The 26,746-nt window shown below is 45.7% G+C and overlaps 1 protein-coding gene across 1 annotated transcript; it reads right to left on the bottom strand.

Moving 5' to 3' along the window:
• Positions 1–1,005: 1,005 nt before the first annotated feature.
• Positions 1,006–26,746, bottom strand: LOC143767270 (uncharacterized). Its single transcript, XM_077255477.1, has 7 exons — positions 26,659–26,746; positions 10,857–11,006; positions 10,574–10,753; positions 10,367–10,490; positions 10,189–10,286; positions 9,161–9,263; positions 1,006–2,925 (listed from the first exon to the last, which is right to left on the bottom strand). Exons 2-7 carry the CDS (start codon positions 10,932–10,934, stop codon positions 1,823–1,825), a joined length of 1,686 nt encoding a protein of 561 aa, XP_077111592.1. The 5' UTR covers positions 10,935–11,006; positions 26,659–26,746; the 3' UTR covers positions 1,006–1,822.

Raw genomic sequence — 26,746 nt, 5'->3', positions numbered from 1 at the left:
AACCATACTATCTCAGGCAATAAAACATTGGAATTGATTTGTCTACAGGTTTTGTCCCAGGTACCAAGTACCCCGTGACTACACCTGAAAGGACTCCTCTGTTCTCAGTTCAGCTATATCACTTAGATTCCCCTACTGCTAAGGCTTCTTTCACACTTCAGTTGTTTGGCATCAGTCACTTCCGACATAGTGACGGATCGACGGATCCGTCACAATTGTTGAGAAAACGGTTCTAACGGATCCGTTTTTTTGACGGATCCGTTACTTGGGGGTTGTCTGGGAAAAGTATTTACTTTTTGGAGCATGCGGAATTGAAAAAGCGGATTGGGGCGACGGATCCGCCGAAATGACGGTTGCGACGGATCCGTCGCCCATAGGCGGCCATTCTATGGAATGACGGACGCGACGGATCCGCCGCGAACCGTCATTTCGGCGTTGACAAAAAACGTTTCAATGTCCGTCTATGTCTAGACAACGTCCGCCAAATTTCGACGGATCCGTCGCATGACAGATGGAACGGACGACCATCCGTCACAATCCGTCGCCAATGCAAGTCTATGGGAAAATAACTGATCCGCCAAAAAAAAATGACGGATCCGTTATTTGAGGAAACTGGCGGTTTTAGACTGACGCCAAACAACTGAAGTGTGAAAGAGGCCTAAGCAAAACTATTACAAAATCTTTCGAAAGATTCAGATTTATCAACAACAACATATAACATATAACAAACAATAAACAAAGAAGGGTCTTACTGAGGTCAAGTGAGTCAGGCCACCAGTTTCTCCTTGGCTGTATTCAAATCCGTCACCCCTCCTGTTGTCAATGAGAAAACTGGCCTTTTTTTACGTCAATTCAGATGGAGGAGTTAGTTGTAGAGAGTCTGTGACCCTCCCCGTGCACGGTGTCAGTCTTGCCGTTCAGAGACCGTAGGAGGGGATATTTGGACTCGGTTCGAAGGACTAAAAATATCAGGAAATCTCCTTTCTATGAAATGAAACAGCCAGACACGACTGAGATCGAATCAACACCCAGGTTTATTTCTCATATATGAGGAGACAGCTCAAAACTCACCTCAGAAAGGATAAGGCAGAGTGTCTGACTCATCTGGGGTTACATCTAGTTTTATAATCAACATTGAAGGACGTCAATATACGAGTTACATACATTTAGAACATTTCCATTACTACAAGATAAGAAAAACCTTTTCTCACAGGTTAATTATATTTTTTAATGAGTACATTGTTTTTAATAACCATCCACATGACTTGGGGGTAGGAATCACTCCCTGGCCTTGAGTATCCCACACAAAACGTACTGGAAGAATACATCACCACACAGAAATCTTACATGTCAGCAAAAATAATGAATATAGACTTTATAGAAGATTCGTATATTATGTTAAGCTATCGAGGATTAATATAAGATTTTATAATATTAAGCTATCAAATATTAATATAAAATTAGGATTTCTGTAACAGCCGCAGCCCTAGCTGCCTGCTGATGTTCAATACTTCTGAAAGGAGGGACAATAATACCAGCACTGGTGGGGCGCTCTTCTCGTGTGATGTAACAACCTCACATGAGCTCTGGAAGAGCGAGTGCCAATGCTGCTGGAACGACCCTACCATGGGAGGTATGAGGGTTTTTATCGAGGCCAAACATGAGGAATGACTAGGGGTTAAGCTAACAGTGTACAACCCCTTGAAAAAGATACAATTCTAAGTTAAAACATTTCCAACATTCTGAAGAAGGAAAACGTTTCTCCCATGTGTGACTTCTCTAATGTTTATTTAGAGTTGATTTCCATGTAAGTTTTCCCACATTAAGAACATGAAAAAGGCTTCTCCCCAGTGTGAATTCTTTGGTGACTAAGAAGAGATGATTTCTTCACAAAACATTTTCCACATTCTGAACAGGAAAAAGGCTTCTCCCTAGTGTGAATTCTCTGGTGCTTAACAAAATTTGATTTATGGTTAAAACATTTCCCACATTCTGAACATGAAAAAGGATTCTCCCCTGTGTGAGTTCTCTGATGTGCGATAAGATTAGATGTATCTGTAAAACATTTCCCACATTCTGAACAGGAAAAAGGTTTCTCCCCTGTGTGAGTTCTCTGGTGCTTAAACAAACCTGATTTCTGGTTAAAACATTTCCCACATTCTGTACATGAAAAAGGCTTCTCCCCTGTGTGATTTCTTTGGTGCGTAACAAAATCTGATTTCTGGCTAAAACATTTCCCACATTCTGAACATGAAAAAGGCTTCTCCCCAGTGTGAATTCTCTGGTGCTTAAGAAAATTTGATTTCTGGTTAAAACATTTCCCACATTCTGAACAGGAAAAAGGCTTCTCCCCTGTGTGAATTCTCTGGTGCTTAACCAAATCTGATTTCTGGATAAAACACTTCCCACATTCTGAACATGAAAAAGGCTTCTCGCCTGTGTGAGTTCTTTGGTGTATAACAAGAATACATTTATGTTTACAATACGTTCCACATTCTGAACATGAAAAAGGCTTCACCTCTGTGTGACTTCTCTTGTGACTATCAAGATCTGATTTCTGGTTAAAACATTTCCCACACTTGGAACAAAAAAATGTATTCTTCGCTGTGTGAATTTTTTGATGTTTAAGAAAAGATTTTTCAAAGAGAAAACTATTTCCATATTCTGAATGTGAAAATGGCTTCTTTGCTTTAGAAGCAACAGGTTTTTTAATGCTGATTTTATGAATTTGATATTCCTTAGTAGTCGGTAATGAATCAGAAGAGAGGACCTGTTTCAAAGGATCAGATGACAGATCTTTGCTGGGAAGGGAAGATGGTATATCTGGAGTAATGGCATTCACTTCAATTGTATCCTGTGGGATCTCTAGATCATCTGATTTAAAAATGGAAGATGTCAGCTGTTGCTCTGATCTGATACAGTCTTCTGCCAAGAAAAAAACAAAATTATTATTTTTTAAATAAAATATCCTTGAGTTTTATATTTTACAATATTTCTACTTGTCTATAAAAATGGAAAGTTATGTAAAAATATTGAGTTATTCACCAAGACAATGACAGTACACAGACTAAAAGAATACCGAATAGGATGAACCAGTGGAGCGTGGCATTCAACTGTTCATCATTTTGCCTCTCAAATATGGAATAAAAAGCTAACAATGTTATGTTGGCAAAAATAATACCAATAAAAACTACTTATCTCACAAAAAAACAAGCCCCCTCTCAGGTCCATCATCTGTCATTGGAAAAACAGAGGTGTCAGCATTATTAGTTGCTCAAAGGTTCGTGAAAAGCAACATGGCTTCCATAAAACAATCCAGCAATATCCCCTCTCTCAAAGTCAAATCTCTCTCTCACTTCTGAGCCTTTCAGTGTGCCAAAACCTCATTTAGCATTCATGTATTTGGCATTACTATAGTGAGAAGAACCCACTTAAATTTACAGTGTGTGTGTCTCCTGGAGCACAATCTGGGCACTATGTGTTGGTCAATAAAATGGCATATTTGACATTTTCACTCTGAAACGTTCACTGCATGCTAATTTTTACGGAATGTGGCTGTGGAGTCAAAATAGTCACTACTCCTATAGAATAATTCAGTGTGGCTTATAATTTCCGAAATGGAGTCACTGTATGGGGATTTCTTCTGCTCTGGTTTTCTGTTTTATCATATTAGGGCTTCTGAAAATGGTGTGTCCCATCTTCTATGTGATCTGCTCCTGTGACTTCAGCTTCTGTCAACAGGCGTGGTCTTATTCATTCTACATGTTATGCTGGTAATGGAGGAGACACTGGAATCAAAAGCTCTGGGGGCGCAGACTCTGTCCAGTCACTAAGATTAGGATGTGACTAGTAATACTGTCTAGTCTGGCAGGAGTGTGTGTGCTGTCCAGCTGAAGTAATCTGCTCCGAACTTCAGCCAACTGAAGAGCACCATAACCTACTAAAGCTCGAAGCATATTGCCAAAATCTGCCAGATACAGCCTTGTTCTCCTCTGGCTCAGTCCTCTGTGCTCAGCTCCTGGCTTGTGTATTTGTTTCCTGTTGTGATCCCAGCCCGTTTACTGACTACTTGTGTCTTCAGATTTTGAATTTTTCCAGTCATCCTGGTTCTGACCCAGATACCTGACTATTCTTCTTGCCATTTCACACCACAGAATGGCAGATAACACCGTGGTCCAAGCCAAGAGATATCTGTAAGTTCAGATCCATGTAGAGAGTTTAAAACATTCATCGTATGGGTTATGGTACAGTTTTATATCTTGGGTCGTTATGGATGTGGCAATAGCAAATGTGCATTTTTTTGTTTATTTTAGCGCAAAATATTTTTTTCTTGCATTTTTTTTTTAGTCACATATAGTAACACTGTCTTACAATTAGCACCATATAGTAATTCTGTTAAACATCTTATAGTAATGGCCCATCCTGGTCCCCTTCTTGTAGTAATATTCCCCATTCTGATCCCTTATGGTAATTCCCAGTCCTGGTCCCCTTCTTATAGTAATGCCCCATCCGGGTCCTCATCTTATAGTAATATCCACATCCTGATCCTCATTGTCACATGACTGTAGTTTAATATCCTGAGGCTAGGTGCTCCTTCCTTATTCCTAAAGCTAGGGGCGTCCTAGCTATCCCTGCTCCCAGGATTACTTGTAATGGTGAAGATGCTGGGGCCATGTACCTTGCTGAGCTGCTGAATCAAACCTTATTTGACCATTCCCCCACCCAGGGAAGTAGGGAGAAGTTGTATATAAGAATACACACACTAGACTAACAAGGTAACATGTATGGGGATAAATGAAACTACCAATCATACAAATATGCACTCACAAACAGAGTGGAACACCAGGACGTAAAAGGAAGGAACAGCCAAATAGGAGCGAATAAGGAATGAGCACACAGAAAAATCTGCAAGCAACAGTCTTTATATCACCATTCCAAACGCATCCTCAACAAACACCTCCAACTCCACACCGGGCAGTATAAAACTTACACTGGCAATTCTGCTTGCCAGAGGAGAGTAGAAATAGCAGAGAGGAGTGGCCAACAGTGAACAGCTGAGCCATCAAAGCAGGAAAGCTTCAGAGACTCAACTGAACAGATTTAACGCCTGCACTACCGGCAGAAGCCTTCACTGTTTAATATGATGGTTAAGTGCTCCTCATCAGTGCAGGAGTATGTAGAATCATATACCACGGTGTTCTGGCCACATCAGTAACACTCATCTTATAATAATGTTCCCCATTCTGGTCTCCTTCTTATAGTAATGCCACATCTTTCTCTCTTTCATGCAATACTGTCCCATCCTGGTCCCCTGCTTGTAGTAATGTCCACATCCTGTTCCTTATTTTGTAGAAATGCCACATACTGGTCTCTTTCTTATAGTAACGTCTCATGCTGATCCCCTTCTTTTAGTAATGTCCCATTCTGGTCACTATTGTGCCGTTCTTCACATACACAGAAAAAAATCCCTTGGCATCCTTTCTGCACATGCGGTCCGCAGGCATTGTAGACCCCTTGATGATCGCGACCCGGTCAGCTCTTTATTGCTGTTGAATGTGTGTTCTTGGACGCACATTCAATTGAAATGTATTGCCACACAGAGACAAGCTCTATGCACAGCAATACCAATACCAGCCAATCAGAAACTAGCAGTTGACATCGGCATGTCAACGCGTCGGCTTATCACTTCACTGCCATGTGCTGGCACGCTGATGTCAGCTGCCGGCTCTGATTGTCTGGCAGCTGGCATCGGTATTGCGGTGCAGAGAACTTGTCTCTGCGTGGCAAAACAGTTCAATTTAATGTGCACATTCAATAATAAAGAAGCGCTGACGTTGGCGATCCCTGTACTGGGCCGTGATCGTCAGGAGGTCTACAGTGCCTGCAGGCCACATGAAGCAGCCTCAAGCTCCGCATCCATGGGCCGCGTGTTTGAGACCCACGGATTAAAGGGTGATGAGCAAGACAATTCCTGGAATCTGGAAAATGAATTAGGTATTGCCAAGCCTGTTCATAGTGGCCATCTTTTGAGCCGTAAGGTGCCCACGAACAGTGGCCCCAATACACTGTCTGCAAACTATCCCAGCAAGATCTGCATTCAGATAGTAAATGGCGCTCCTTCCTTTCTGAACACTGCCATGTTCCCACACAGTAGTGTACAACCATATATAGGGTATTGTAGGATAATAATAAATATGAATCTTTATTTTTATATAGCGCTAACATATTCTGCAGCGCTTTACAGTTTGAACACATTTTCATCGCTGTCCCCAATGGGGCTCACAATCTACATTCCCTATCAATATGTCTTTGGAATGTGAGAGGAAACCGGAGAACCCGGAGGAAACCTACATAAACACGGGGAGAACATACAAACTCCTTGCAGATGTTGTCCTTGATGGGATTTGAACCCAGTACCCCAGTGCTGCAAGGCTGCAGTGCTAACCACTGAGCTACCGTGCTACAAGATAAGTTGGAAAAAAATTGTGAGGTCCATTTGTTTCTAAAGGTACCTTCACACTAAATGATATCGCTAGCGATCCGTGACGTTGCAGCGTCCTGGCTAGCGATATCGTTGAGTTTGACAGGCAGCAGCGATCAGGATCCTGCTGTGATATCGCTGGTCGTTAGTTAAAGTTCAGAACTTTATTTGGTCGTCAGATCGCCATGTATCGTTGTGTTTGACAGCAAAAGCAACGATACCAGCGATGTTTTACAATGGTAACCAGGGTAAACATCGGGTTACTAAGCGCAGGGCCGCGCTTAGTAACCCGATGTTTACCCTGGTTACCAGTGTAAAATGTAAAAAAAACAAAGTACATACTCACCTTCGCGTCCCCCGGCGTCCGCTTCCTGCACTGACTGAGCGCCGGCCGTAAAGTGAAAGCACAGCACAGCGGTGACGTCACCGCTCTGCTGTTAGGGCCGGCACTCACAGTCAGCGCAGGAAGCGGACGCCGGGGGACGCGAAGGTGAGTATGTACTGTTTGTTTTTTTACATTACACTGGTAACCAGGGTAAACATCGGGTTACTAAGCGTGGCCCTGCGCATAGCAACCCGATGTTTACCCTGGTTACCCGGGGACCTCGGCATCGTTGGTCGCTGGAGAGCTGTCTGTGTGACAGCTCTCCAGCGACCAAACAGCGACCGGCATCGTTGTCTGTATCGCTGCAGCGTCGCTTAGTGTGAAGGTACCTTAATTATTCTTTGTGAATAATTCAAAAGTTAGTTATCACCACATAAAGTGACACATGTCAGATATGAAAAATGGGCCCTGATTAGGAACACAAAACTGCGTGATGTGGTTAAATCAGAGTATTTTGGACACTAACTACTGTAATTAAAAACTGACTATAGACAATAAAATCTATTGAAATGATCAAACTCAACAGTCTTCATCAGTAATAAATGAGTAACTAGTGGTGAAACCTCTCTGGGGTAAATAGAGCATGGGGCTCCTAGGTGGCACAAGTGGTTTGTGGACCCAATGTGCCACGGACCAGACTTACCCCAGAGGGACGTGACTAAGCAGCTACTTTGGTATTCCCTGGAGCCTCCAGTGGTGAGGTAAGACTCGTGCAGCAGGTAGCTGCCAAGTACCTCCAGAGCAATGTCCTCCCGTTGCTGCTGACCCCAAACGGCAGAGATGCTACTCCTGCTTCTTGGACAGACCCAGATGGCCACTTTGGACTAGTTCAGATAGGAAATACTCTTGGGGCAAGTTTAGACAGGACGGACTCTAGGGACAAGTTCACACAGGACAGCCACAGGGACAGGTTTACCATGTGCAGACAGGGCAACCACAGGAATGAGTTCACAGTTCTGGCCTGGGTATTCAGCCCCCTGGGTGGCAGACAGGTATCACCAATGCGAACACGGTACGGACACTGCCAAAGTGGTCACAGGAATACACGGGCAACTATAGCAGACTCACGGGTACACGGGGCACTATAAGACATGGGAAGGGGACCTGGCAAAATATAGTTACCACTAACCACCTAACAGAACTATAGTGGAGGGTGGCTTTAATAAAAGATCTCCCAGCTGTTGGATGGGAGACACCTTGCAGGTGCAAGCACATTTTACTGAACGCTTCCCTGCACCTGCTGGGAGCATTTATCATGTGCATGCTGCCCCTTTAAGAACAGGTGAGCACGATCACCAGTGCCCTATGCACGCCGCCGAGACACAGTGCGGCGTGCACAGAGGAAGAAGAAGGCAGGGACTGGAGCACGCCGAGGATCGCGCTGAGGGGCAGTGTGGTGTGTAAGCTGGTGTCACCGCAAGGTGACAGAATGGGACACCATACAGGGGAGCCAAGCACAAGGCTACACATCCAATAAGATATCAGTGATCTAGGAAGCCAACATCATCATTACCCTTCGCTTTCTATAGAAAAGGACTTTCAATGCCCAAAGTCATTTGAACAGTTTTGGGTGGAGAAGAATGTTGTGGTCTAGAGGCAAAATGGTGATCATACAATTATGATACGGCCGGACTACACCACCGATAAAGCAGCCACAGCTGGTGACTAAGAAGAATCTAAGGGGTAACGTTTCTCCTTATGGAGAGTGACATACCATCTCTGGCTTGTCAAGGTAAGGAGGCTTATTCACCGTGCAATGCTCCTCTGGGAATTTAAATATGCAAATTGCCTCTTCTGAGAAAAAGAGGACTTAACTCTATAGCGCCACCTGTTGGAAGTAGCGATCCTACAAGTCACAATCAACCCTTTAACGAGTCGTGCAATATGACTTAGGATTAAAGCCAAATAAGTATCTCAATTCGCAGACACGGTGTTTCGGGCTGTTGGCCCTCGTCAGTGCAAAGCATGAGAACTGATTTGGCTAGGTGAGAGGCTCTGGAGTGGGGTCCCCCCTTAGACCCCACTCCAGAGCCTCTCACCTAGCCAAATCAGTTCTCATGCTTCGCACTGACGAGGGCCAACAGCCCGAAACACCGTGTCTGCGAATTGAGATACTGATTTGGCTTTAATCCTAAGTCATATTGCACGACTCGTTAAAGGGTTGATTGTGACTTGTAGGATCGCTACTTCCAACAGGTGGCGCTATAGAGTTAAGTCCTCTTTTTCTCAGAAGAGGCAATTTGCATATTTAAGAAGAATCTGTGACTTCTCTGCATTTAGTGTTCACTACTCACCTGGGTATTCATATGTAGGACTCTCCTCTTTACACCACTCATCACCCCTCACATATGTCTCTGTAGTATTAATATGGGTCAGATCTTCACCCTGAAATAAATACTGTAAAAGTCACAGACAATTGGAGAAATCACATCTATGATCAGCTCTAATCCTGCCACCTCCACCGTTCTTATCACACAAGTATAAAACATATAATACTGGTGAATACAACAAGACTGAGCACAAGACCTTTACAGCCGTCAACACATCAAATGGGAGATCTCATGACAACTTCTCTCCATCTACCTGCCAGTCATTACACTGGCTACCCATCCACTCCAGAATCCAGTACAAAACTACTACCCTCATCCACAAAGCACTCCATGGCTCAGCACCACCCTACATCTCCTCTCTGGTCTCAGTCTACCACCCTACCCGTGCCCTCCGCTCCGCTAATGACCTCAGGTTAGCATCCTCAATAATCAGAACCTCCCACTCCTGTCTCCAAGACTTTACACGTGCTGCGCCGATTCTTTGGAATGCACTACCTAGGTTAATACGATTAATCCCCAATCCCCACAGTTTTAAGCATACCCTAAAAACTCATTTGTTCAGATTGGCCTACCGCCTCAATGCATTAACCTAACTATCCCTGTGTGGCCTATTAAAAAAAACAAAAAAAACAATCAGGTTCCTCGCATCATGTTCTCATACACTTTATGCAGTTAATAGCACTCTGTGTCTGTACTGCTACACACTTAGGCAGTTAACTGGCTCATGCAGCTTTACATGAACACCCGAGCCTTACACTATGGCTGGCCCAAATAATTAAAGCAATTGTTACATCCACCTCTCGTGTCTCCCCTTTTCCTCATAGTTTGTAAGCTTGCGAGCAGGGCCCTCATTCCTCCTGGTATCTATTTTGAACTGTGATTTCTGTTATGCTGTAATGTCTATTGTCTGTACAAGTCCCCTCTATAATTTGTAAAGCGCTGCGGAATATGTTAGCGCTATATAAATAAAAATTATTATTATTATTATCTACCTGATGATCCAGAGGAACATTGGGATCTTCCAGTTTACAGTCCTGTGGGAGAAGAGGACGGGGACATCTCTCTGGTGTTGTCCTCTTACTGGATAGATCTGGAGTAAACACATACAGGGACTGAAATTCTTTACATACAGATAATTATAGGCCATGTGTATTTAGTCCTGTCTATTACCTGGAGATGTGAGGGGCTGGGGAACCTCCATCATGACGTCCTTGTACAGATCTTTGTGCTCTTCTAAATACTCCCACTCTTCCATGGAGAAATACACGGCGACATCCTGATATCTTATAGGAACCTGACACATAAAATGATACAGTCATCCCCCCGATCCCTCCATAGCGTTACTGTATAATGTCCCAGCATTCCCAGCAGTGTCACCTCTCCAGTCAGCAGCTCAATCATCTTGTAGGCGAGTTCTTGGATCTTCTGGTCATTGATGTCCTCATGTATCAACGGGTGAGGTGGAGGCTCCATGATTGGGCTCAGGGGTCTTCCCCATCCCTCAGACACAAGGGCCTGACAGCGCTCACTAGAGGTCATCTTCACTACTGTGTAATCCTGGTTATGGAGACACATTTACAGACATTTCCAGAGTCCTCACCTCTCAAGTTCTGTCCATCTGATAAGAATGATGTAATGTGACGTCATCAGAATCTCTCACCTCTCCAGTAAGCCGGAAGAGGATCTCTAGGGTTAGGTGTAATATCTTCTCCGCCATCATGGCTCTGTCCATATCCATCCTTGATGGGTGAATTAGAAAAATTCCCTTATATAAAAGATTTTCACTGAGAGAATCAGATATTGTAGAGACCTGAATGAGAAGAAGATGAGCTGATGGAACATCATAAAAAAAAAATCATAAAAATCATGTGTAATAATATACGTACTGGAGACAATAAGTGAAACATATGAGAAGATTTATTATTTTACAGTATTTAGTTTCCTTCTAGCTATATACAGCTCTGGCAAAAATTAAGAGACCACTGCACAGTTTTATAAAAATCAGTTTCTATACATGTCTGACAGCCATTCCATTCCGATGTCAGTTGAATTCCAACCAGAGTACACCTCATTCTACTTAATGTGCTTCTGATTAGGTGATCACCTGAACCAAATCTTATTTAATGAGGGAACATATAAAAAAAACACTGCTGTGGTCTTCACAATCCTCTTGCAATAGGACAAGCTGGATGGCCAAATAAGTGCTAGGAATAGCCCAAAATTAATTTGAATGAAAAAATAACTTTTATCTATGCCAAAGGAGTTGAAAAGAAAAGTCTTGAGTGAGGAAAAGAAGGACTCAATTCTGGCTTTACTAGCAGAGGGATACAGTGAGTGTCATGTTGCCTCAATCCTTAAAATTTCAAAGAGGGCAGTCCATTGCAACAAGGTCAAGCAGCAGACATTGGGGACAACAAACTACAGACCAGAAGAGGGTGAAATCGACTCTCCACTGACCGGGCTGACTGTCATCTTATTCGAATGTCACTCAGCAACTGCAAGATGACATCAAGTGACATACAAAAGGAATGGCAAATGGCAGCTGGGGTGAAGTGCATGGCAAGAACAATTCGTAACAGGCTCCTAGAGGCAGGACTCAAGTCATGTAAAGCTAGAAAAAAGCCTTTCATCAATGAGAAGCAAAGGAGAGCCAGGCTGAAGTTTGCCAAAGACCATAAGGATTGGACCAAAGAGGACTGGAGTAAGGTAATCTTCTCTGATGAGTCTAATTTTCAGCTTTGCCCAACACCTGGTCATCTAATGGTTAGACGGAGACCTGGAGAGGAGTACAAGCCACAGTTTATTGCACCCACTGTGAAATTTGGTGGAGGATCGGTGATGATCTGAGGATGCTTCAGCAAGCCTGCAATTGGGCAGGTTAATCTTTGCAAAGGACATATGAATCAAGCCGCATATAAGGTTCCCCAACTTTGAGGACTGGATTTTCCAGCAGGACAATGCCCCATTCCATACAGCTAGGTCAATCATTGTGTGGAAGGAGCACCACATCAAGACCCACCATGGCCAGCCCAATCTCCAGACCTGAACCCCATTGAAAACCTCTGGAATGTAATCAAGAGGAAGATGGATAGTCATAAGCGTCAAAACAAAAGAAAGTCAAAACCGCACCCTTTTATATATAAATTAAAGGTCTCAGCGGACACAAGGGCGCACGTCCAAAACCAGGGAGCCCATCCCGGCCAGTACCAAGACTACAAAGAACAAAAAAACAGCGCCACAATGGATGGTGAAAAAAATAGGAGCTTACATTTATTCTGCCTCCTGTAGCGACGTTTCGGTCAGCAGACCTTTATCAAGCACAGTATACAGCGTACTAACCACCATTATATACACATAACCCCACCCACTAATTAACCTAGCACCAATAGGGTGTCAATACAAAAGTGAAAAATATAGTTCTTACTGATAACGGTATTTCTCTGAGCCCATGACGGCACCACGGAGAGAGGGGATCCGCCCACCAAGGACAGGAAACCTACAGATAAAAAGGTGGTACCACTCTCCTGCATCAGTTGTTTACATAGAAAATAATGGGAGACTACAAAAACTTGTTAGTTTTAACATTACTTAGCATAATCAAGATACCGCGTGACCTAATATCAAATAATCTAAGACACTATGTTAATGTGTACACCCATGCGTGAAGGGAGGGAAGGTACGGAGAAATACCGTTATCGGTAAGAACTATATTTTTCTCTGTCGCCCATGACGGCACCACGGAGAGATTTCATAGATTGTACATTCAGGGTGGGACCACCGCTTCCAGAACCCTTTTACCGAAGGTAAGGTCTGAAGAACAGATAAGGTCCAGTCTATAGTGCCTATAGAATGTGGAAGGTGATGACCAAGTAGCAGCTCTACATATCTGGTCTATAGAAGCTCCGGCCTTCTCCGCACAAGAGGCTGCCACTGCTCTCGTTGAGTGAGCCTTGACGTCCCCTAGAGTGGACACTCCACTTGCCGAGTATGACAGGCTGATGGCATCCGTGATCCATCTCGCTAGAGTGGCTTTGGAGGCTTTTTTCCCCTTTCGGGGACCCTGGAAACACACAAAAAGAGAGGCATCCTCCCTACTCTGTCTGGTAGCTTCTAAGTATTGCAAGAGGCATCTTCTGACATCTAATGTTTGTAATCTTTGTTCCTCCTTATTTTTAGGGTTGGGACAGAAGGAGGGGAGCGACATCTCTTGAGATCTGTGAAACCTGGAAGCTACCTTTGGGAGGTATGCTGGATCTATCTTTAAAACGACCCTATCTTCTAGGAACTGTGTGTAAGGGGGGTTAGCTGAAAGCGCCTGCATGTCACTAACCCTACGGGCAGATGTGAGGGCGACCAACAGGGAAGTTTTGAGAGATAGGAATTTCAATGAGATTTCATCTAATGGTTCGAAGGGAGGTTTAGTCAGGGCTTTCAGGACCAAATTTAAATCCCATTGGGGAATGACCCTTACTGGAAGAGGTCTTGATCTTCCAGCTGCTCTGATAAACCTAGAAACCCATCTATTTGAAGCTAGATCAAAATTGAACAGGGCTCCCAAAGCTGCCACATGTACTTTTAGGGTGCTCGTGGCTAAACCAATCTCCAACCCCTTTTGCAAAAATTCTAATATGGATTTAAGGGGGATTTCTTCCCCCATTTTCGCACCTGATGATGAAAGGAACTTTTTCCATACCTTCCCATATTGTTTTGTTGTAACCGGTTTTCTACTTTGTAACAGAGTTGAAATTAGCCCCGGAGAGAACCCTCTGTCTTCTAATAGCTTCCTCTCAAAAGCCAAGCTGTCAAGTGTAAGTTCTTGATTTGTGGATGATGGACCGGGCCCTGGGATAGTAGGTTTGGGAGGTCTGGTAACACCCATGGGTCGGATATTGACATTTTCCTCATCCAAGAGAACCCAGGCCTCTTTGGCCAGAACGGGGCTATTAAGATCACAAGAGCCCCGTCCTCCCGAATCTTCCTCAGCACTGCCGGAATCAGAGCAAGAGGAGGAAAAGCATAAGCCAGCTGATGTCGCCAAGGGATCAGGAATGCGTCCACGACTACTGGGTTCCCCAGGGGAGCTATGGAGCAAAAGGAGTTTACTTTTTTGTTTAAGTGGTTTGCGAAGAGGTCTATCTCGGGTACACCCCATCTTTCCGTGATCTGGATAAACACCGCCTGATTTAGCTCCCATTCCCCTTGTTTTAGACTGGAACGACTGAGAAAGTCTGCTTTGAAATTGTCCACTCCTTTTATATGCAGGCTTGTCAGGGACAGAAGACTGCTCTCGGCTATTTGTAGGATAGACTTGGTCACCTCCATTAGATTTTGGGAACAAGTACCCCCTTGGTGATTTAGGTATGATACCACCACCCGGTTGTCCGACATCACCCTGACATGGTGAGAGTGAAGGGCCCCCAAGAATTCCCGCAGGGCAAACTTGACCGCCAGCAGTTCCTTCATATTGGAAGATTTGTTCGCTAGCGCTGACGACCAAGTGCCCTGGGCTACCAGATCGCCGAGATCAGCTCCCCACCCCGTGGGACTCACGTCCGTGGTCAGGACCTTTGAAACAGGGAACACCCACAGGACTCCCCGGGAAAGATTTTTCTGCGATGTCCACCAGATTAGTGAGCGATTTGTTTGAGGAGATAATGTTAACCGCCCTTCTAAATGCCCCCCTAGGGAGACCTGTTCTGACAAGATTTGCCATTGGAGGTCTCTTGAATGAAGCTGAGCCCACTGGACTGCGGGGATGCATGAAGTCATAGAGCCTAAGAGGGACATGGCCTGGCGGAGAGTTATGGAGGTGTGAGGCTGTGGCCTCTGATACAGCTAGGGAGCGCTGTTTGTTCTCCCCAGAATGTGCATGCAGACGGATGAGGTCCATGAGAGTTATGGATTTCCGGTCCGGGTTTTCCAGGTGGCTGAAGGCCACAGGTTTGTGTGTGTTTAAAAGCCCTGCAGTAAGGGGTATGGGTGTGTCAGGCCGTGCAGGCCGTGTCTGGCATCTGGCCAGGTGAGGCCAGGTGTGTGAGGTGCACGTCAGTGTCAGTCTGGTGTGTGCTGGTCTGCAGAGTGCATGGAGGCCAGCAGAGCCAGCACCCAGGGCAGCTGAATAGCCTGGCACCCGCAGCGTACACAGAGATGCAAGTCGTCCATGGTACTGGTCTCGGAGGTGGACAGTCCTGTGCCCAGAGGTGGACAGTCTTATGCCCGGAGGTGGTTGTCCTGTGCCCGTAGGAGTCGGATGTGGACAGACCTGTGCCCGGAGGTGGATGTTCTGTGCCCGGAGGTGGATGTCCTGTGCCCGAAAGAGGACTAGCATGTGCAACGATTGCAAACAGGTGGAAATGGTGCCCGGCTGCTATCCGGAGGATATCCTGAACTGTGTACGACTGTGTGAGTAAAGAGTCTTATTTGTACCCGGCTGCACTCCAGAGGATAAAGAGTGCAGTGCGCTGAGTGAGTACAGAGACTGTGATACAGCGATGCAGGACACCCACGGGAACTAGTCAGAGGAGGGCTGGCGTGAGTAGTGTCTGCAACATATGAGGCTGTGTGTATGGAGATGTATAGAGACTGAGATGGCGTGCGGTCGCCCAGGGAAACTGGATAAGGGAAGTCTGGCCTGTTTAGGGACCGCAAATCTAAAGCCATGTAAAATGTATTGCATTGAACTGGTGTAAACTGATCACTAAAGTTATATGCATTTATGTGTACCTGGCTGCACTCCAGAGGATAAAGAGTGCAGTATGTTGAGTGAGTACAGAGGACTCACACCCTGCATCTTGGGCTGTCTTATTTGTACCCGGCTGCACTCCAGAGGATAAAGAGTGCAGTGCGCTGAGTGAGTACAGAGAATTGTTACCGGCGTGCGGTCACCCAGGGAAACTGGACAGAGGGAAGTTCGGCCTGTGTATTGACTGCGTCATATAGCCATGCATTTATTAATGGACTGTATGTAGAAGCCGTGTACTATATTGACTGTGTGAAGTAACACATTAAAAGAGACTTTTGTGTTCGAATTTGTGGGTCACTGCTTCTTCACTGCGTACGAAGCTACCACAGCTTTACAGAGGGTAGAGATTGAATTTTTGATACTAGATTTTTTACTTTTTGTATTTTGTCCCCCGGGAGCCGACATTCCATTTTTATTGAGTCTAGGGTGAGACCTAGATACTCCTGGACTTGGGAAGGCGATAGTCTGGACTTTTTTAAGTTTATTAGCCAGCCCAACTCCTTTAAAGAATGTATCACTGTTGCCAGCTGATTTTCGCAGTGTTAGGGGGAGGAGCCTATCACCAGAAAGTCGTCTAGATATGGTACAATCAGGGTGTTTTGTTCCCTGAGATGAGCCATTACCTCCGCAATTAGTTTTGTGAAAATTCTCGGGGCAATGGCTAGGCCAAAAGGTAGGGCCGAGAACTGGAAGTGGCGTAACACCCCCCCGATGCCATCCTGAGGAACTTCTGGTGGTCTTTGTGTATGGGGACGTGATAATACGCGTCCTTCAGGTCCAGGACTACCATGAAGCATTGAGGAAACAGCATTTTTATAGATGACTTTATTGTTTCCATCTTGAATGCTTGAATTTCTAGGAAATTGTTTAGGGTTTTCAAGTTTATGATCATCCTGTAGGACCCGTCCGTTTTTTTCCTCAGGAACGGAGGGGGAATAGTACCCTTGCCCTCTTTCTTGTGGGGGAACTTCCAGGAGTACTCCTTTCCCCACTAACCCAATGACTTCGTTCTCCAATGCCAATTGTTCTTCCGCTGAAGACCTTGGAGATGTTGTCATAAAGGAGGGACGAGGGTATCTTTAAAACGTCAATTTCAGTCCTGATTTTACTATGCTCAGAATCCATTGACTGGAGGTAATCTTTTCCCAGGCCGAGAGAAAAAGAGACAGTCTTCCCCCCACCTGGGGCAAACCTTCATTGGGAAGGCTTTTTGTTGTCGTTGGGATTCTTGTTAAAGATGAATCCCTTGTTCTTATCTTCCCATTTCCCCTGGCCTCTCCCTGGTTTTTTACGGAAAAACCTCTTGCTCCGAAAGGGCTTCCTATACGAGGGGAAACTCAGGGAGGGAAAAGACTTCTTTTTGTCCCCTGCTTTTTCCAGTATGTCGTCTAGTGTGGACCCGAACAAAAATTCTCCTTCGCAGGGGATGGAACACAATTTTGTTTTTGTCTGCAAATCGCCTGGCCAGCACTTAAGCCAGAGAGAGCGCCTAGCCGCGTTCGAGAAGACCGCCGATCTAGCGGCTAATCTGATGGAATCGGCCGAAGCATCAGCCAAAAATGCAGCTGCCCCCCTCATCACAGGCAAGGTGCTCAGTATAGAGTCCCGGGATGATTTCCCTTTAAGCTGACCCTCTAGTTGATCTAACCAGATCATTAGGGAGCGGGATGTACATGCGGCTGCCACCGCCGGTTTTAGACCTCCACCCGCTGCTTCCCAGGAACTTTTGAGAAAGGCGTCTGCCTTTTTGTCCATAGGGTCCTTTAGGACCCCCATGTCTTCAAAAGGGAGGGCGAATTTCTTTGATGCCTTAGCAATGGCGACGTCTAGTTTAGGAGCTTTATCCCAGAAGGAACAGGATTCGTCCTCAAAAGGGGTACTTCCTTTTTGGAGTTAACATTGATTTTTTTTATGGGCTTTCTCCACTCTTTTTTAATTAGTGCCGATACGCGTCATTAAGCGGGAAGGCCCTTTTCTTTTTCTGCTCTAGACCCCCGAACATAATGTCCTGAACCGATCTTTTGGGGTGGGAGTCTACTAGCCCCATAGTGCTCCTCACTGCTTTAATGAGGCCATCAGTGTCTTCTAGGGGAAAACAACTGTGCCCCCCCCCCCCCCGAGGAAGAGTAGGATGACGATGAGGAAGAGGAGTTAGAAGAAAGTGAACTTGAACTATCACTGTCTGTATTTGACACCGGGGACGGGGATCTGTGTCTGGTCTTTCTCCGTTTTTTCCCCTTTTTTAGTGATCTAAAGGTGTCTTCTACCTGATCCTTGATCAGGGTTTTTAGATCGGCTGCGAACCCTGGAAGACTTTCAGATACTGTTTGCTGTATGCATGTTTTACATAGTCTCTTTTCCCAGGTAGGTGGAAGATCTTCTCTACAAAGGGCACAGATTCTATGCTTAGATTTTCCTAAGCTTTTCTTCCCCTATAAAAGAGACAAATAATAACCTTACTACCTCTGACTTTCACGAAGATCACTTACCACCTCAAGGACCCATAAATACCGGTTGGGGATGCTCTGCGTCTGTCTTTTTCCCCCGACGCCGTGCTGGACTCCTTACTATGCTGAGACCTTTGGCGTTCTTTACCGGTAGTATCCTGGTGTCCTTTCTTTCCTTGCTGCTGCTGCTGCGGCGATACTGGTGGTGGTGGTGATTCTGGCAAGGGTGATGCTGGGTCACTCATACTGCCGTTGGTGCTGCGGCTGGTGCTGCTGTGGCGGCTTGAGGCCCGCGCTGTGACTTGAAGCTCGTGCTGCTGCTGCCTGAGGCTTGTGCTGCGGATGACGCTGCGGTGCCTCTGGATAGCTGGAACAGCTCCCTCTTATACGGGAGATTCCCGCCGTTTTTTTTTAATTGGCGCCTGCGCAGCATCGAGCGCCCATCGCTGGCGCCTGCGCAGATGAGCCGCCGGCGTCTGCGCAGGTGCGCCCATCGCCGGCGCCGCTCAGAAGCGCCCATCTCCGGCGCCTGCGCAGATGCGCCCATCACCGGCGTCACGCAGGAGACATCGCCGGCGCCGCGCAGAAGCGCCCAACGCCGGCGCCCGCGCAGATGCGCACCTCACCGGCGCCTACGCAGAAGCGCCCGCCGCCGGCGCCTGCGCAGATACGCCCTCCCCGGCGCCTGCATCGCTCCAGAGCTCACCGAGCTATCGCAAGACTTGTGAGGTCTCCGTCATGCGCTGTAGGACCAAGATGGCGCCCGAGCAAGCACATTGGAGCCGCTGAGCTCGGCTCTGCACGCCGGGAGGCAATGCAGTGTGCAGCCTGACGCTTTTTCAGGGAGGGCTGCCACTCCTCCCGCAACCACAGAGGGACGCCCCTGGATGTTGCGCTGCTGCATCTTACCCGGGAGGTGACCGCGTACTCCATGTCACCTCCCCCGCACACCCTAGAGGCCCACTAGCCCCAGCAGTGGCGCTTCGGGTGACCACACCAGCCGAGGCAGAGGGACCACAGCTGCCTGATTTCATAAAATCATAATTTTAGAGCTGCTATCCCTTAAAATGTAAACAAAGCGATACCACCAATCAATAGACAGCATTATAGTCCCCATGGCGATAACCACCCCCACAGAAATGTCCTTTTAATGCACAAACCAATCATGGTAATAGCTACGCCCCAACCCACAGCACACACCAGTGTGAATGTCCACGCGCAATGACCAGACCCTATCAATCAAACACTGATAGGCAAGATCGATGTAGCTGTGAAACATGAGTTCCTCCATGTGCGTAGTTGAATCAATCCTCTGGTGAACACACAGCTGGCCAAACTGCGCACGTCCAAGGTAAACCCGGTTTGCGCTTCTCCGGTGTATCAGATTGTGAATGCTAAGCAGCTTAAGGCTGCTCAGATTTCAGTAAGGGAGACGGGTATATGGTCAGTCTGTGTCTCCTTGAGACTCTTTTTGACCTATTGATCATTCACTATTTACTCTGTTATCCTCCAGTTTGGTCTGATGTTGCATTCACATTTATTGTGTGGAATGAACTGATTACATAAATTACACGTAATATATTTATATATGGTTATGTAGGTGGTTTTGACAATTGATCCACATTTATGACAGCATATATGGTTCTCCCGTTTTGGGAATTAAGATTTTTCATATGTATAATATTTTTAATTTATGTACCCTGAGCACATTCTTGGTCCTGTAGCTGCACCGCTGAAAAAGAGATGTGAGGAAAATGGGTTCGCTGTGCGAGATTTGGCAGACCGGAGGGAGCCTCTGGACTGGGACATACGCAGCGAGTGCCTTTCGACACTTAGACATCGCTGACTGAGAAGGACTTCGGATGGCATGCGCAATACCTTCGCCGGAGAGGCGCAAGCCGGGGTTACCTTGGACGTGCGCAGTTTGGCCAACTGTGTGTTCACCAGAGGATTGATTCAACTACGCACATGGAGGAACTCATGTTTCACAGCTACATCGATCTTGCCTATCAGTGTTTGATTGATAGGGTCTGGTCATTGCGCGTGGACATTCACACTGGTGTGTGCTGTGGGTTGGGGCGTAGCTATTACCATGATTGGTTTGTGCATTAAAAGGACATACCTGTGGGGGTGGTTATTGCCATGGGGACTATAATGCTGTCTATTGATTGGTGGTATCGCTTTGTTTACATTTTAATTGATAATAGCTCTAAAATGATATGATTTACTCTTAAGAGCGATCAGAGCGATTTAAATGCCTAGTATATGAAGGGCCTTTGTGGTAATGTCTTTATGGGATTGTTTTTAATATTTTTGTATGTGTGTTAAGGTTGTAATGTTTTTTTCACTTTTGTATTGACACCCTATTGGTGCTAGGTTAATTAGTGGGTGGGGTTATGTGTATATAATGGTGGTTAGAACGCTGTATACTGTGCTTGATAAAGGTCTGTTGACCGAAACGTCGCTACAGGAGGCAGAATAAATGTAAGCTCCTATTTTTTCACCATCCATTGTGGCGCTGTCTTTTTGTTCTTTGGGGATAGTCATAAGCCATCAAACAAAGAAGAACTGCTTAAATTTTTGTGCCAGGAGTAAGGTCACCCAAAATCAGTGTGAAACATTGGTGGAAAGCATGCAAAGACGCATGAAAGCTGTGATTAAAAATCATGGTTATTCCACCAAATTTTGATTTCTGAACTCTTCCTGAGTTCCATGAGTATTGTTGTTTCTAAATGAATAAGAACTTGTTTTCTTTGCATTATTTGAGGTCTGAAAGCACCATTTCTTTTTAATTATATTGTCAATTTCTCATTTGCTGCAAATAAATACATTTTTAGCTTTACATTTCGGAGACATGTTGTCAGTAGTTTATTGAGTAAAAGAATTTACTTTTTACTCAAAAAATAAACCTATAAAGAGAAAAATCAGAGAAACTGAAAATTTTTGCCAGAAAATCTGTGTGTGGTAGCCTGTTGAATACAAAACCACATTTTGACCCAGTTTTAGTGAAATTTTGCATGGCCCAGACTGAAATTACTGTGAACATTAAAACTCAAAATTTTCCCCCTTCATGAGATTTCGCCCCCAGAATTTATGACTTATAGAAATAAGCAAGAAAATGGGTGGTTGCGTGTTGAATGCAAAACCAGTTTTTGCCCAAAGGTTCTTAAAGAAATAGAGCAACAGCATTCAAAGAGTCGCTATTAAAGAGGCAACAACCATATATTCACTAAGGTGGGCTACCTGAAAAGTCGCTCTAAAGTCTGTAATTATAACAAGGGCAGTGATATGGCAGTTTTCAACAACACAATAAAAAATGTGCATCTGATGAAATTATGCTTTATCACATGGAAGGTATGTAAGTAGTAATGAATCCAAGTGGCGATTACAATATTTTCCCATCCATGAAAGACATCAGACTGTAGTTTATCTCAGTGTCCATCTTGAAAAACGAGTTTATATGACTACCAACAATGCAGAGGATAGAGCGGCTCCATCACCTAATACAACATTAACAGCTTTCTTTCTCGTGCCAAGCAGATACATTTGCGAGGACTTTATTATATTCAGTTCATCCAAACAATGAAGACTGTTACTACCTACGTTAATTGCCTCACACTGTCCACGGGCCAATGTCTTTCACAGATTTAAGAACAGTTGATGACGAACTGTGTTAAACTTATAGGAAGGCATGCCAAAAGCGTGGTCTGATGGAAGACGGTCCACACTGGGACATGACATTGCAGGAGGCATCCCTCACTCACGTTCCCCCTCAACTTCTAAACCTGTTCCCTATAATAACTACAACCTGTGCACCTCCCAATCCCCGTGCGTTTTTGGGACAAATACAAATATCTTAGAGAAGATATTCATAGAGTGCACAAGAGAGTTAATCCAGACTTAGACTTACATTTCATTGGCGACATATTCATCAAAGTCCTCCTGACTCTAGAAGAAAGGAGCAAATGTATCGATAGTAAATCTCTAAGGCTAGGTTCACATCGCGTTAGGGCATTCCATTTAACGGATCCGTTTCTAAGCAGCACCAACGCTATGTAACGGATCAGTCAACGCGCCCATAGACTTCAATTAGTGTAAAGCATCCTAACGCATGTCAAAATTGGCATGTTTTAGCGATGGTCTATTACTTTGTGATGCACCCTCGAACGCGGACTACCGCGTTTACGGGTATGTTACGACGAACGCACAGGGAACGGAAGCGCTCGCTGTGCATTGCACTCTATTGCTAACACATGCCGACGCAATGCAACCATGCGTTCACGCATGCGTTAGCACAATCGCAAAAAATAAGACAATTTGGGACATATTGTTAGCGCATCCATTTAACAGACCCGTTAAACGGAATCCCCCAATGCGATGTGAACCTAGCCTAATAGCATTAGGGTTACCAGCTCCATCAGCCTTTGGTGTTATAGGCAGAGATACTCTGCGAGAGAAAAGCCATGATTTGGAAAAGATGAAAGAATAAGCCTCTTTTGGTTGATGACCACAGAACGGCGTATTTGGCAATTATGGCTCAAATTCAAAGTGGAAATGGGAGACTGTTTTTACTTGATGTCCCCGGAGGTTCTGGTAAAATATTCTTCATTAATTTGCTGCTTGCAGAAATTCCCTCATTTAATTACATTGCTCCGGTTGTTGCCTCATCCGGGGTTGGGGCCACTCTCTTAGGGCTCATACTCACCTGTGAGAAACTCGGATGAGTCTCGCAAGTTAATACCCGGCGGAGCGTGCGGCTGCATGTATTCCTATGCCACCGCACGCTCCGATCTGAGAGTCGGGGGCAGTGCCAGGTATTAACATGCGAGACTCATCCGAGTTTCTCGCAGGTGAGTATGAGCCCTTAGACGGAGGCGCACGGTTCATTCAGCACTAGGATTGCCCCTGAATCTAGAACTCTTGGAAACTCCCATCTGTAATACCACTAAGGGCTCAGGTAAAGATAAAGTATTACAGACTTGCAAGTTAATTCTTTATGTCGAAAGTACTATGGCGCACAAGAAAGCGGTCGGGGCCAGAGATCGCACCTTGAAAGATCTGCAGGGATCTAATTGCTTAATGGGGGAATTCTCCTTTTTACAGGTGACTTGTGCCAAATGTTACCTGTTGTTAAGGGAGCAACACCAGCAGACAAGCTGCTGAATGCCTCTTTAACATATACTCATCTACGGAGACATATTCAGAAGCAACTCTGACTATTAGGCCGGTTTCACACGTCAGTGATTCCGGTACGTGAGGTGTCAGTGTTCTCACGTACCGGAGACACTGACACACGTAGACCGATTAAAATCAATGCATCTGTTCAGATGTCATTGATTTTTTGCGCACCGTGTCTCCGTGTGCCAAACACAGAGATATGTCAGTGTTCGTGGGAGCGCAAGGATTACACGGACCCAATAGAGTCAATGGGTCCATGTAAAACACTGACCGCACACGGACGTTCTCCGTTTGCAGTCCGTGTGCGTGCAGGAGACAGAGCTCAAGTAAGCGCTGTCCCCCCCACATGGTGCTGAATCCGCGATTCATGTTCCCTGCAGCAGCGTTTGCTGCAGAGAAGATATGAATAATAGTGTTTAAAATAAAGATCTATGTGTCCGCCGCCCCCCCACCCCCTGTGCGCCCCCCCGCTGTTCAGAAAATACTTACCCGCTTCCCTCGTTGGCCGTGGCAGCTTCCTGTCCCGGCCGCGGCTTCCACTGTATGCGGTCATGTGGGGCTGCCGATTAGACTCATGAATATGTGGCTCCACCTCCCATAGGGGTGGAGTCGCCTATTCATGAGTGTAAATGAGCGGCCCCACGTGACCGCATACAGTAGAAGGCGCGGTCAGACCAGGAAGCAGCACAGCCAACGGGGGACGCGGGTGAGTATTTTCCGAACAGCGGGGGGGCGCACAGGGGGTGGGGGGGCGGCGGACACATAGATCTTTATTTTAAACACTATTATTCATATCTTCTCTGCAGTAAACGCTGCTGCACAGAAGATATGAATCGCAGCTTCAGCACCGGATGCTGGTACGTGTGGTACCCAGCACGGTGCGTGTGGTACCCAGTGGGCACACGGGCGGCACACGTGTGCCGCAAGTGTGCCACACTGATGTACACAGGGGCACATTGACACGGATAATTCCGGTACCGATTGTTTCCGGTACCGGAATTATCTGGACGTATGGGACAGCCCTTATTGTGCGGGTTCACTTGATTGGAAATACTACTGGGAACACATTTACCCCCCACCTACTATGCCTTGGAAACGACAGGATGGATCCCTACAGATTTCACTACTGGCATAACCCCTTTCTGACCTCGGATGGGATAGTACATCCGAGGTCAGATCCCCTGCTTTGATGCGGGCTCCGGCGGTGAGCCCGCATCAAAGCTGAGACATGTCAGCTGTTTTGTACAGCGGACATGTGTCGCAGTAGAGGTGTGTGGAATCACGATCCACCCACCGCTATTAACTAATTAAATGCAGCTGTCAAACACTGACAGCGGCATTTAACTAGCGCTTCCGACCATCACGTGATCGGGGGTCAGCGATGCGTTGGCATAACAACCAGAGGTCTATTGAAGACCTCTATGATTGTTGATGACAGCTTGCTGTGAGCACCACCCTGTGGTCGGCGCTCATAGCAAGACTGTAATTCAGCTACATAGGGGCAATCTGAGCATCACTCCTATGTAGCAGAGCTGATCAGGCTATGCCAGCTTCTAGCCTCCCATGGAGGATATTGAAGCATAGCAAAAGAGATTTTTAAAAATCTAAAAGTTTAAATCACCCCCCTTTTGCCCCATTCAAAATAAAACAATAAAAAAATCAAATCTACACATATTTGGTATAGCCGGGTTCAGAAACGCATATGACAACAAATGAATAAAAAACGGTGTAGCGAGAATAAAATTCAAAACGCCAGAATTATGTTTTTTGGTCGCCGCGACATTGCATTAAAATGCAATAACGGGCAATGAAAAGAACGTATCAGCACCAAAATGGTATCTTTAAAAACGTCAGCTCGGCACGCAAAAAATAAGCCCTCACCCAACCCCAGATCACGGAAAATGGAGACGCTACAGGTATCGGAAAATTACACAATTTTTTTTTTTTCTAGCAAAGTTTGGAATTTTTTTTTTCTTTTACCACAGATAAAAAATAACCTAGACATGTTTGGTGTCTATGAACTCGTAATGACCTGGAGAATCATAATGGCAGGTCAGTTTTAGCAATTAGTAAACTTAGCAAAAGGGCTCCATAATCTACAGATACAGGGGAGACATGTCCATTGCTTCAGTCATGGAGAGTGAAGCCCCGGAATGTCATCGCAGCGGCTCACTATAAGGATAGGAGCTCCGATAATGTTACTGAGGAACCTTCACCACAAATTGTGTCTCCGCATCTCAGGCCAACGTTATTCTTATGGGAAACTAAGGGGGAAATGTTTCCATTCCACGTCTCCCCCCTCGCTACCAAGCGACACGTCCCCCATTCTAGGCGTCTGCAGGTCCCAATCCGACTTGTATTTACTATGACCATAAACAAAGCACAAGGTCAATCACTGACAGGAGCCGTCACATGGGAAACTCTACGCTGCTTGTTCTAGGGCGGAGACCCCCAAATCTCCATATATGAGGGGAAACGGAAAACGCTGCTTAGGCCTCTTTCACACTTCAGTCGTTTGGCGTCAGTCACTTCCGACAAAGTGACGGATCGACGGATCCGTCACAATTGTTGAAAAAACGGATGTAACGGATCCGTTTTTTTGACGGATCCGTTACTCGGGGGTTGTATATACTTTTTGGAGCATGCGCAATTGAAAAAACTTGAAAAAACGGATTGGGGCGACGGATCCGCCAAAAAACGGATCGCGACGGATCCGTCGCCCATAGATGGCCATTCTATGAAATGACGGACGCGACGGATCCGTCGCGATCCGCCATTTCAACGGAGACAAAAAACGTCTAGATGAACGTCAATGTCTAGATGACGTCCGCTAAATTTTGACGGATCCGTCGCATGACGGATGGAACGGACGACCATCCGTCACAATCCGTCGCTAATGCAAGTCTATGGGGGAAAAAACGGATCCGTCAAAAAAAAAACGGATCCGTTTTTTGAGGAAAATGACGGTTTTAGACTGACGTCAAACAACTGAAGTGTGAAAGAGGCCTTACCAGAAAGCTCCAATAGATGACGATGTATTTGTAACCAGTCTGACCCCTCTGTCCGCAGCTGTTACGTCACTGTTCACACCTCACCGAGACCCCAAGAGTCTCCTCAGTGCTGAAGGAGTTAATGTCTCCCACGCCCAGTAATGGGAAATCTCCACATCCCTCCACCCTCAGA

Source organism: Ranitomeya variabilis, chromosome 4 (assembly GCF_051348905.1).
Source record: "Ranitomeya variabilis isolate aRanVar5 chromosome 4, aRanVar5.hap1, whole genome shotgun sequence".
NCBI classification, from domain to species: domain Eukaryota; kingdom Metazoa; phylum Chordata; class Amphibia; order Anura; family Dendrobatidae; genus Ranitomeya; species Ranitomeya variabilis.
Note: the sequence above shows the minus strand (reverse complement) of the source record. Positions and strands in the feature narration are given on the sequence as shown.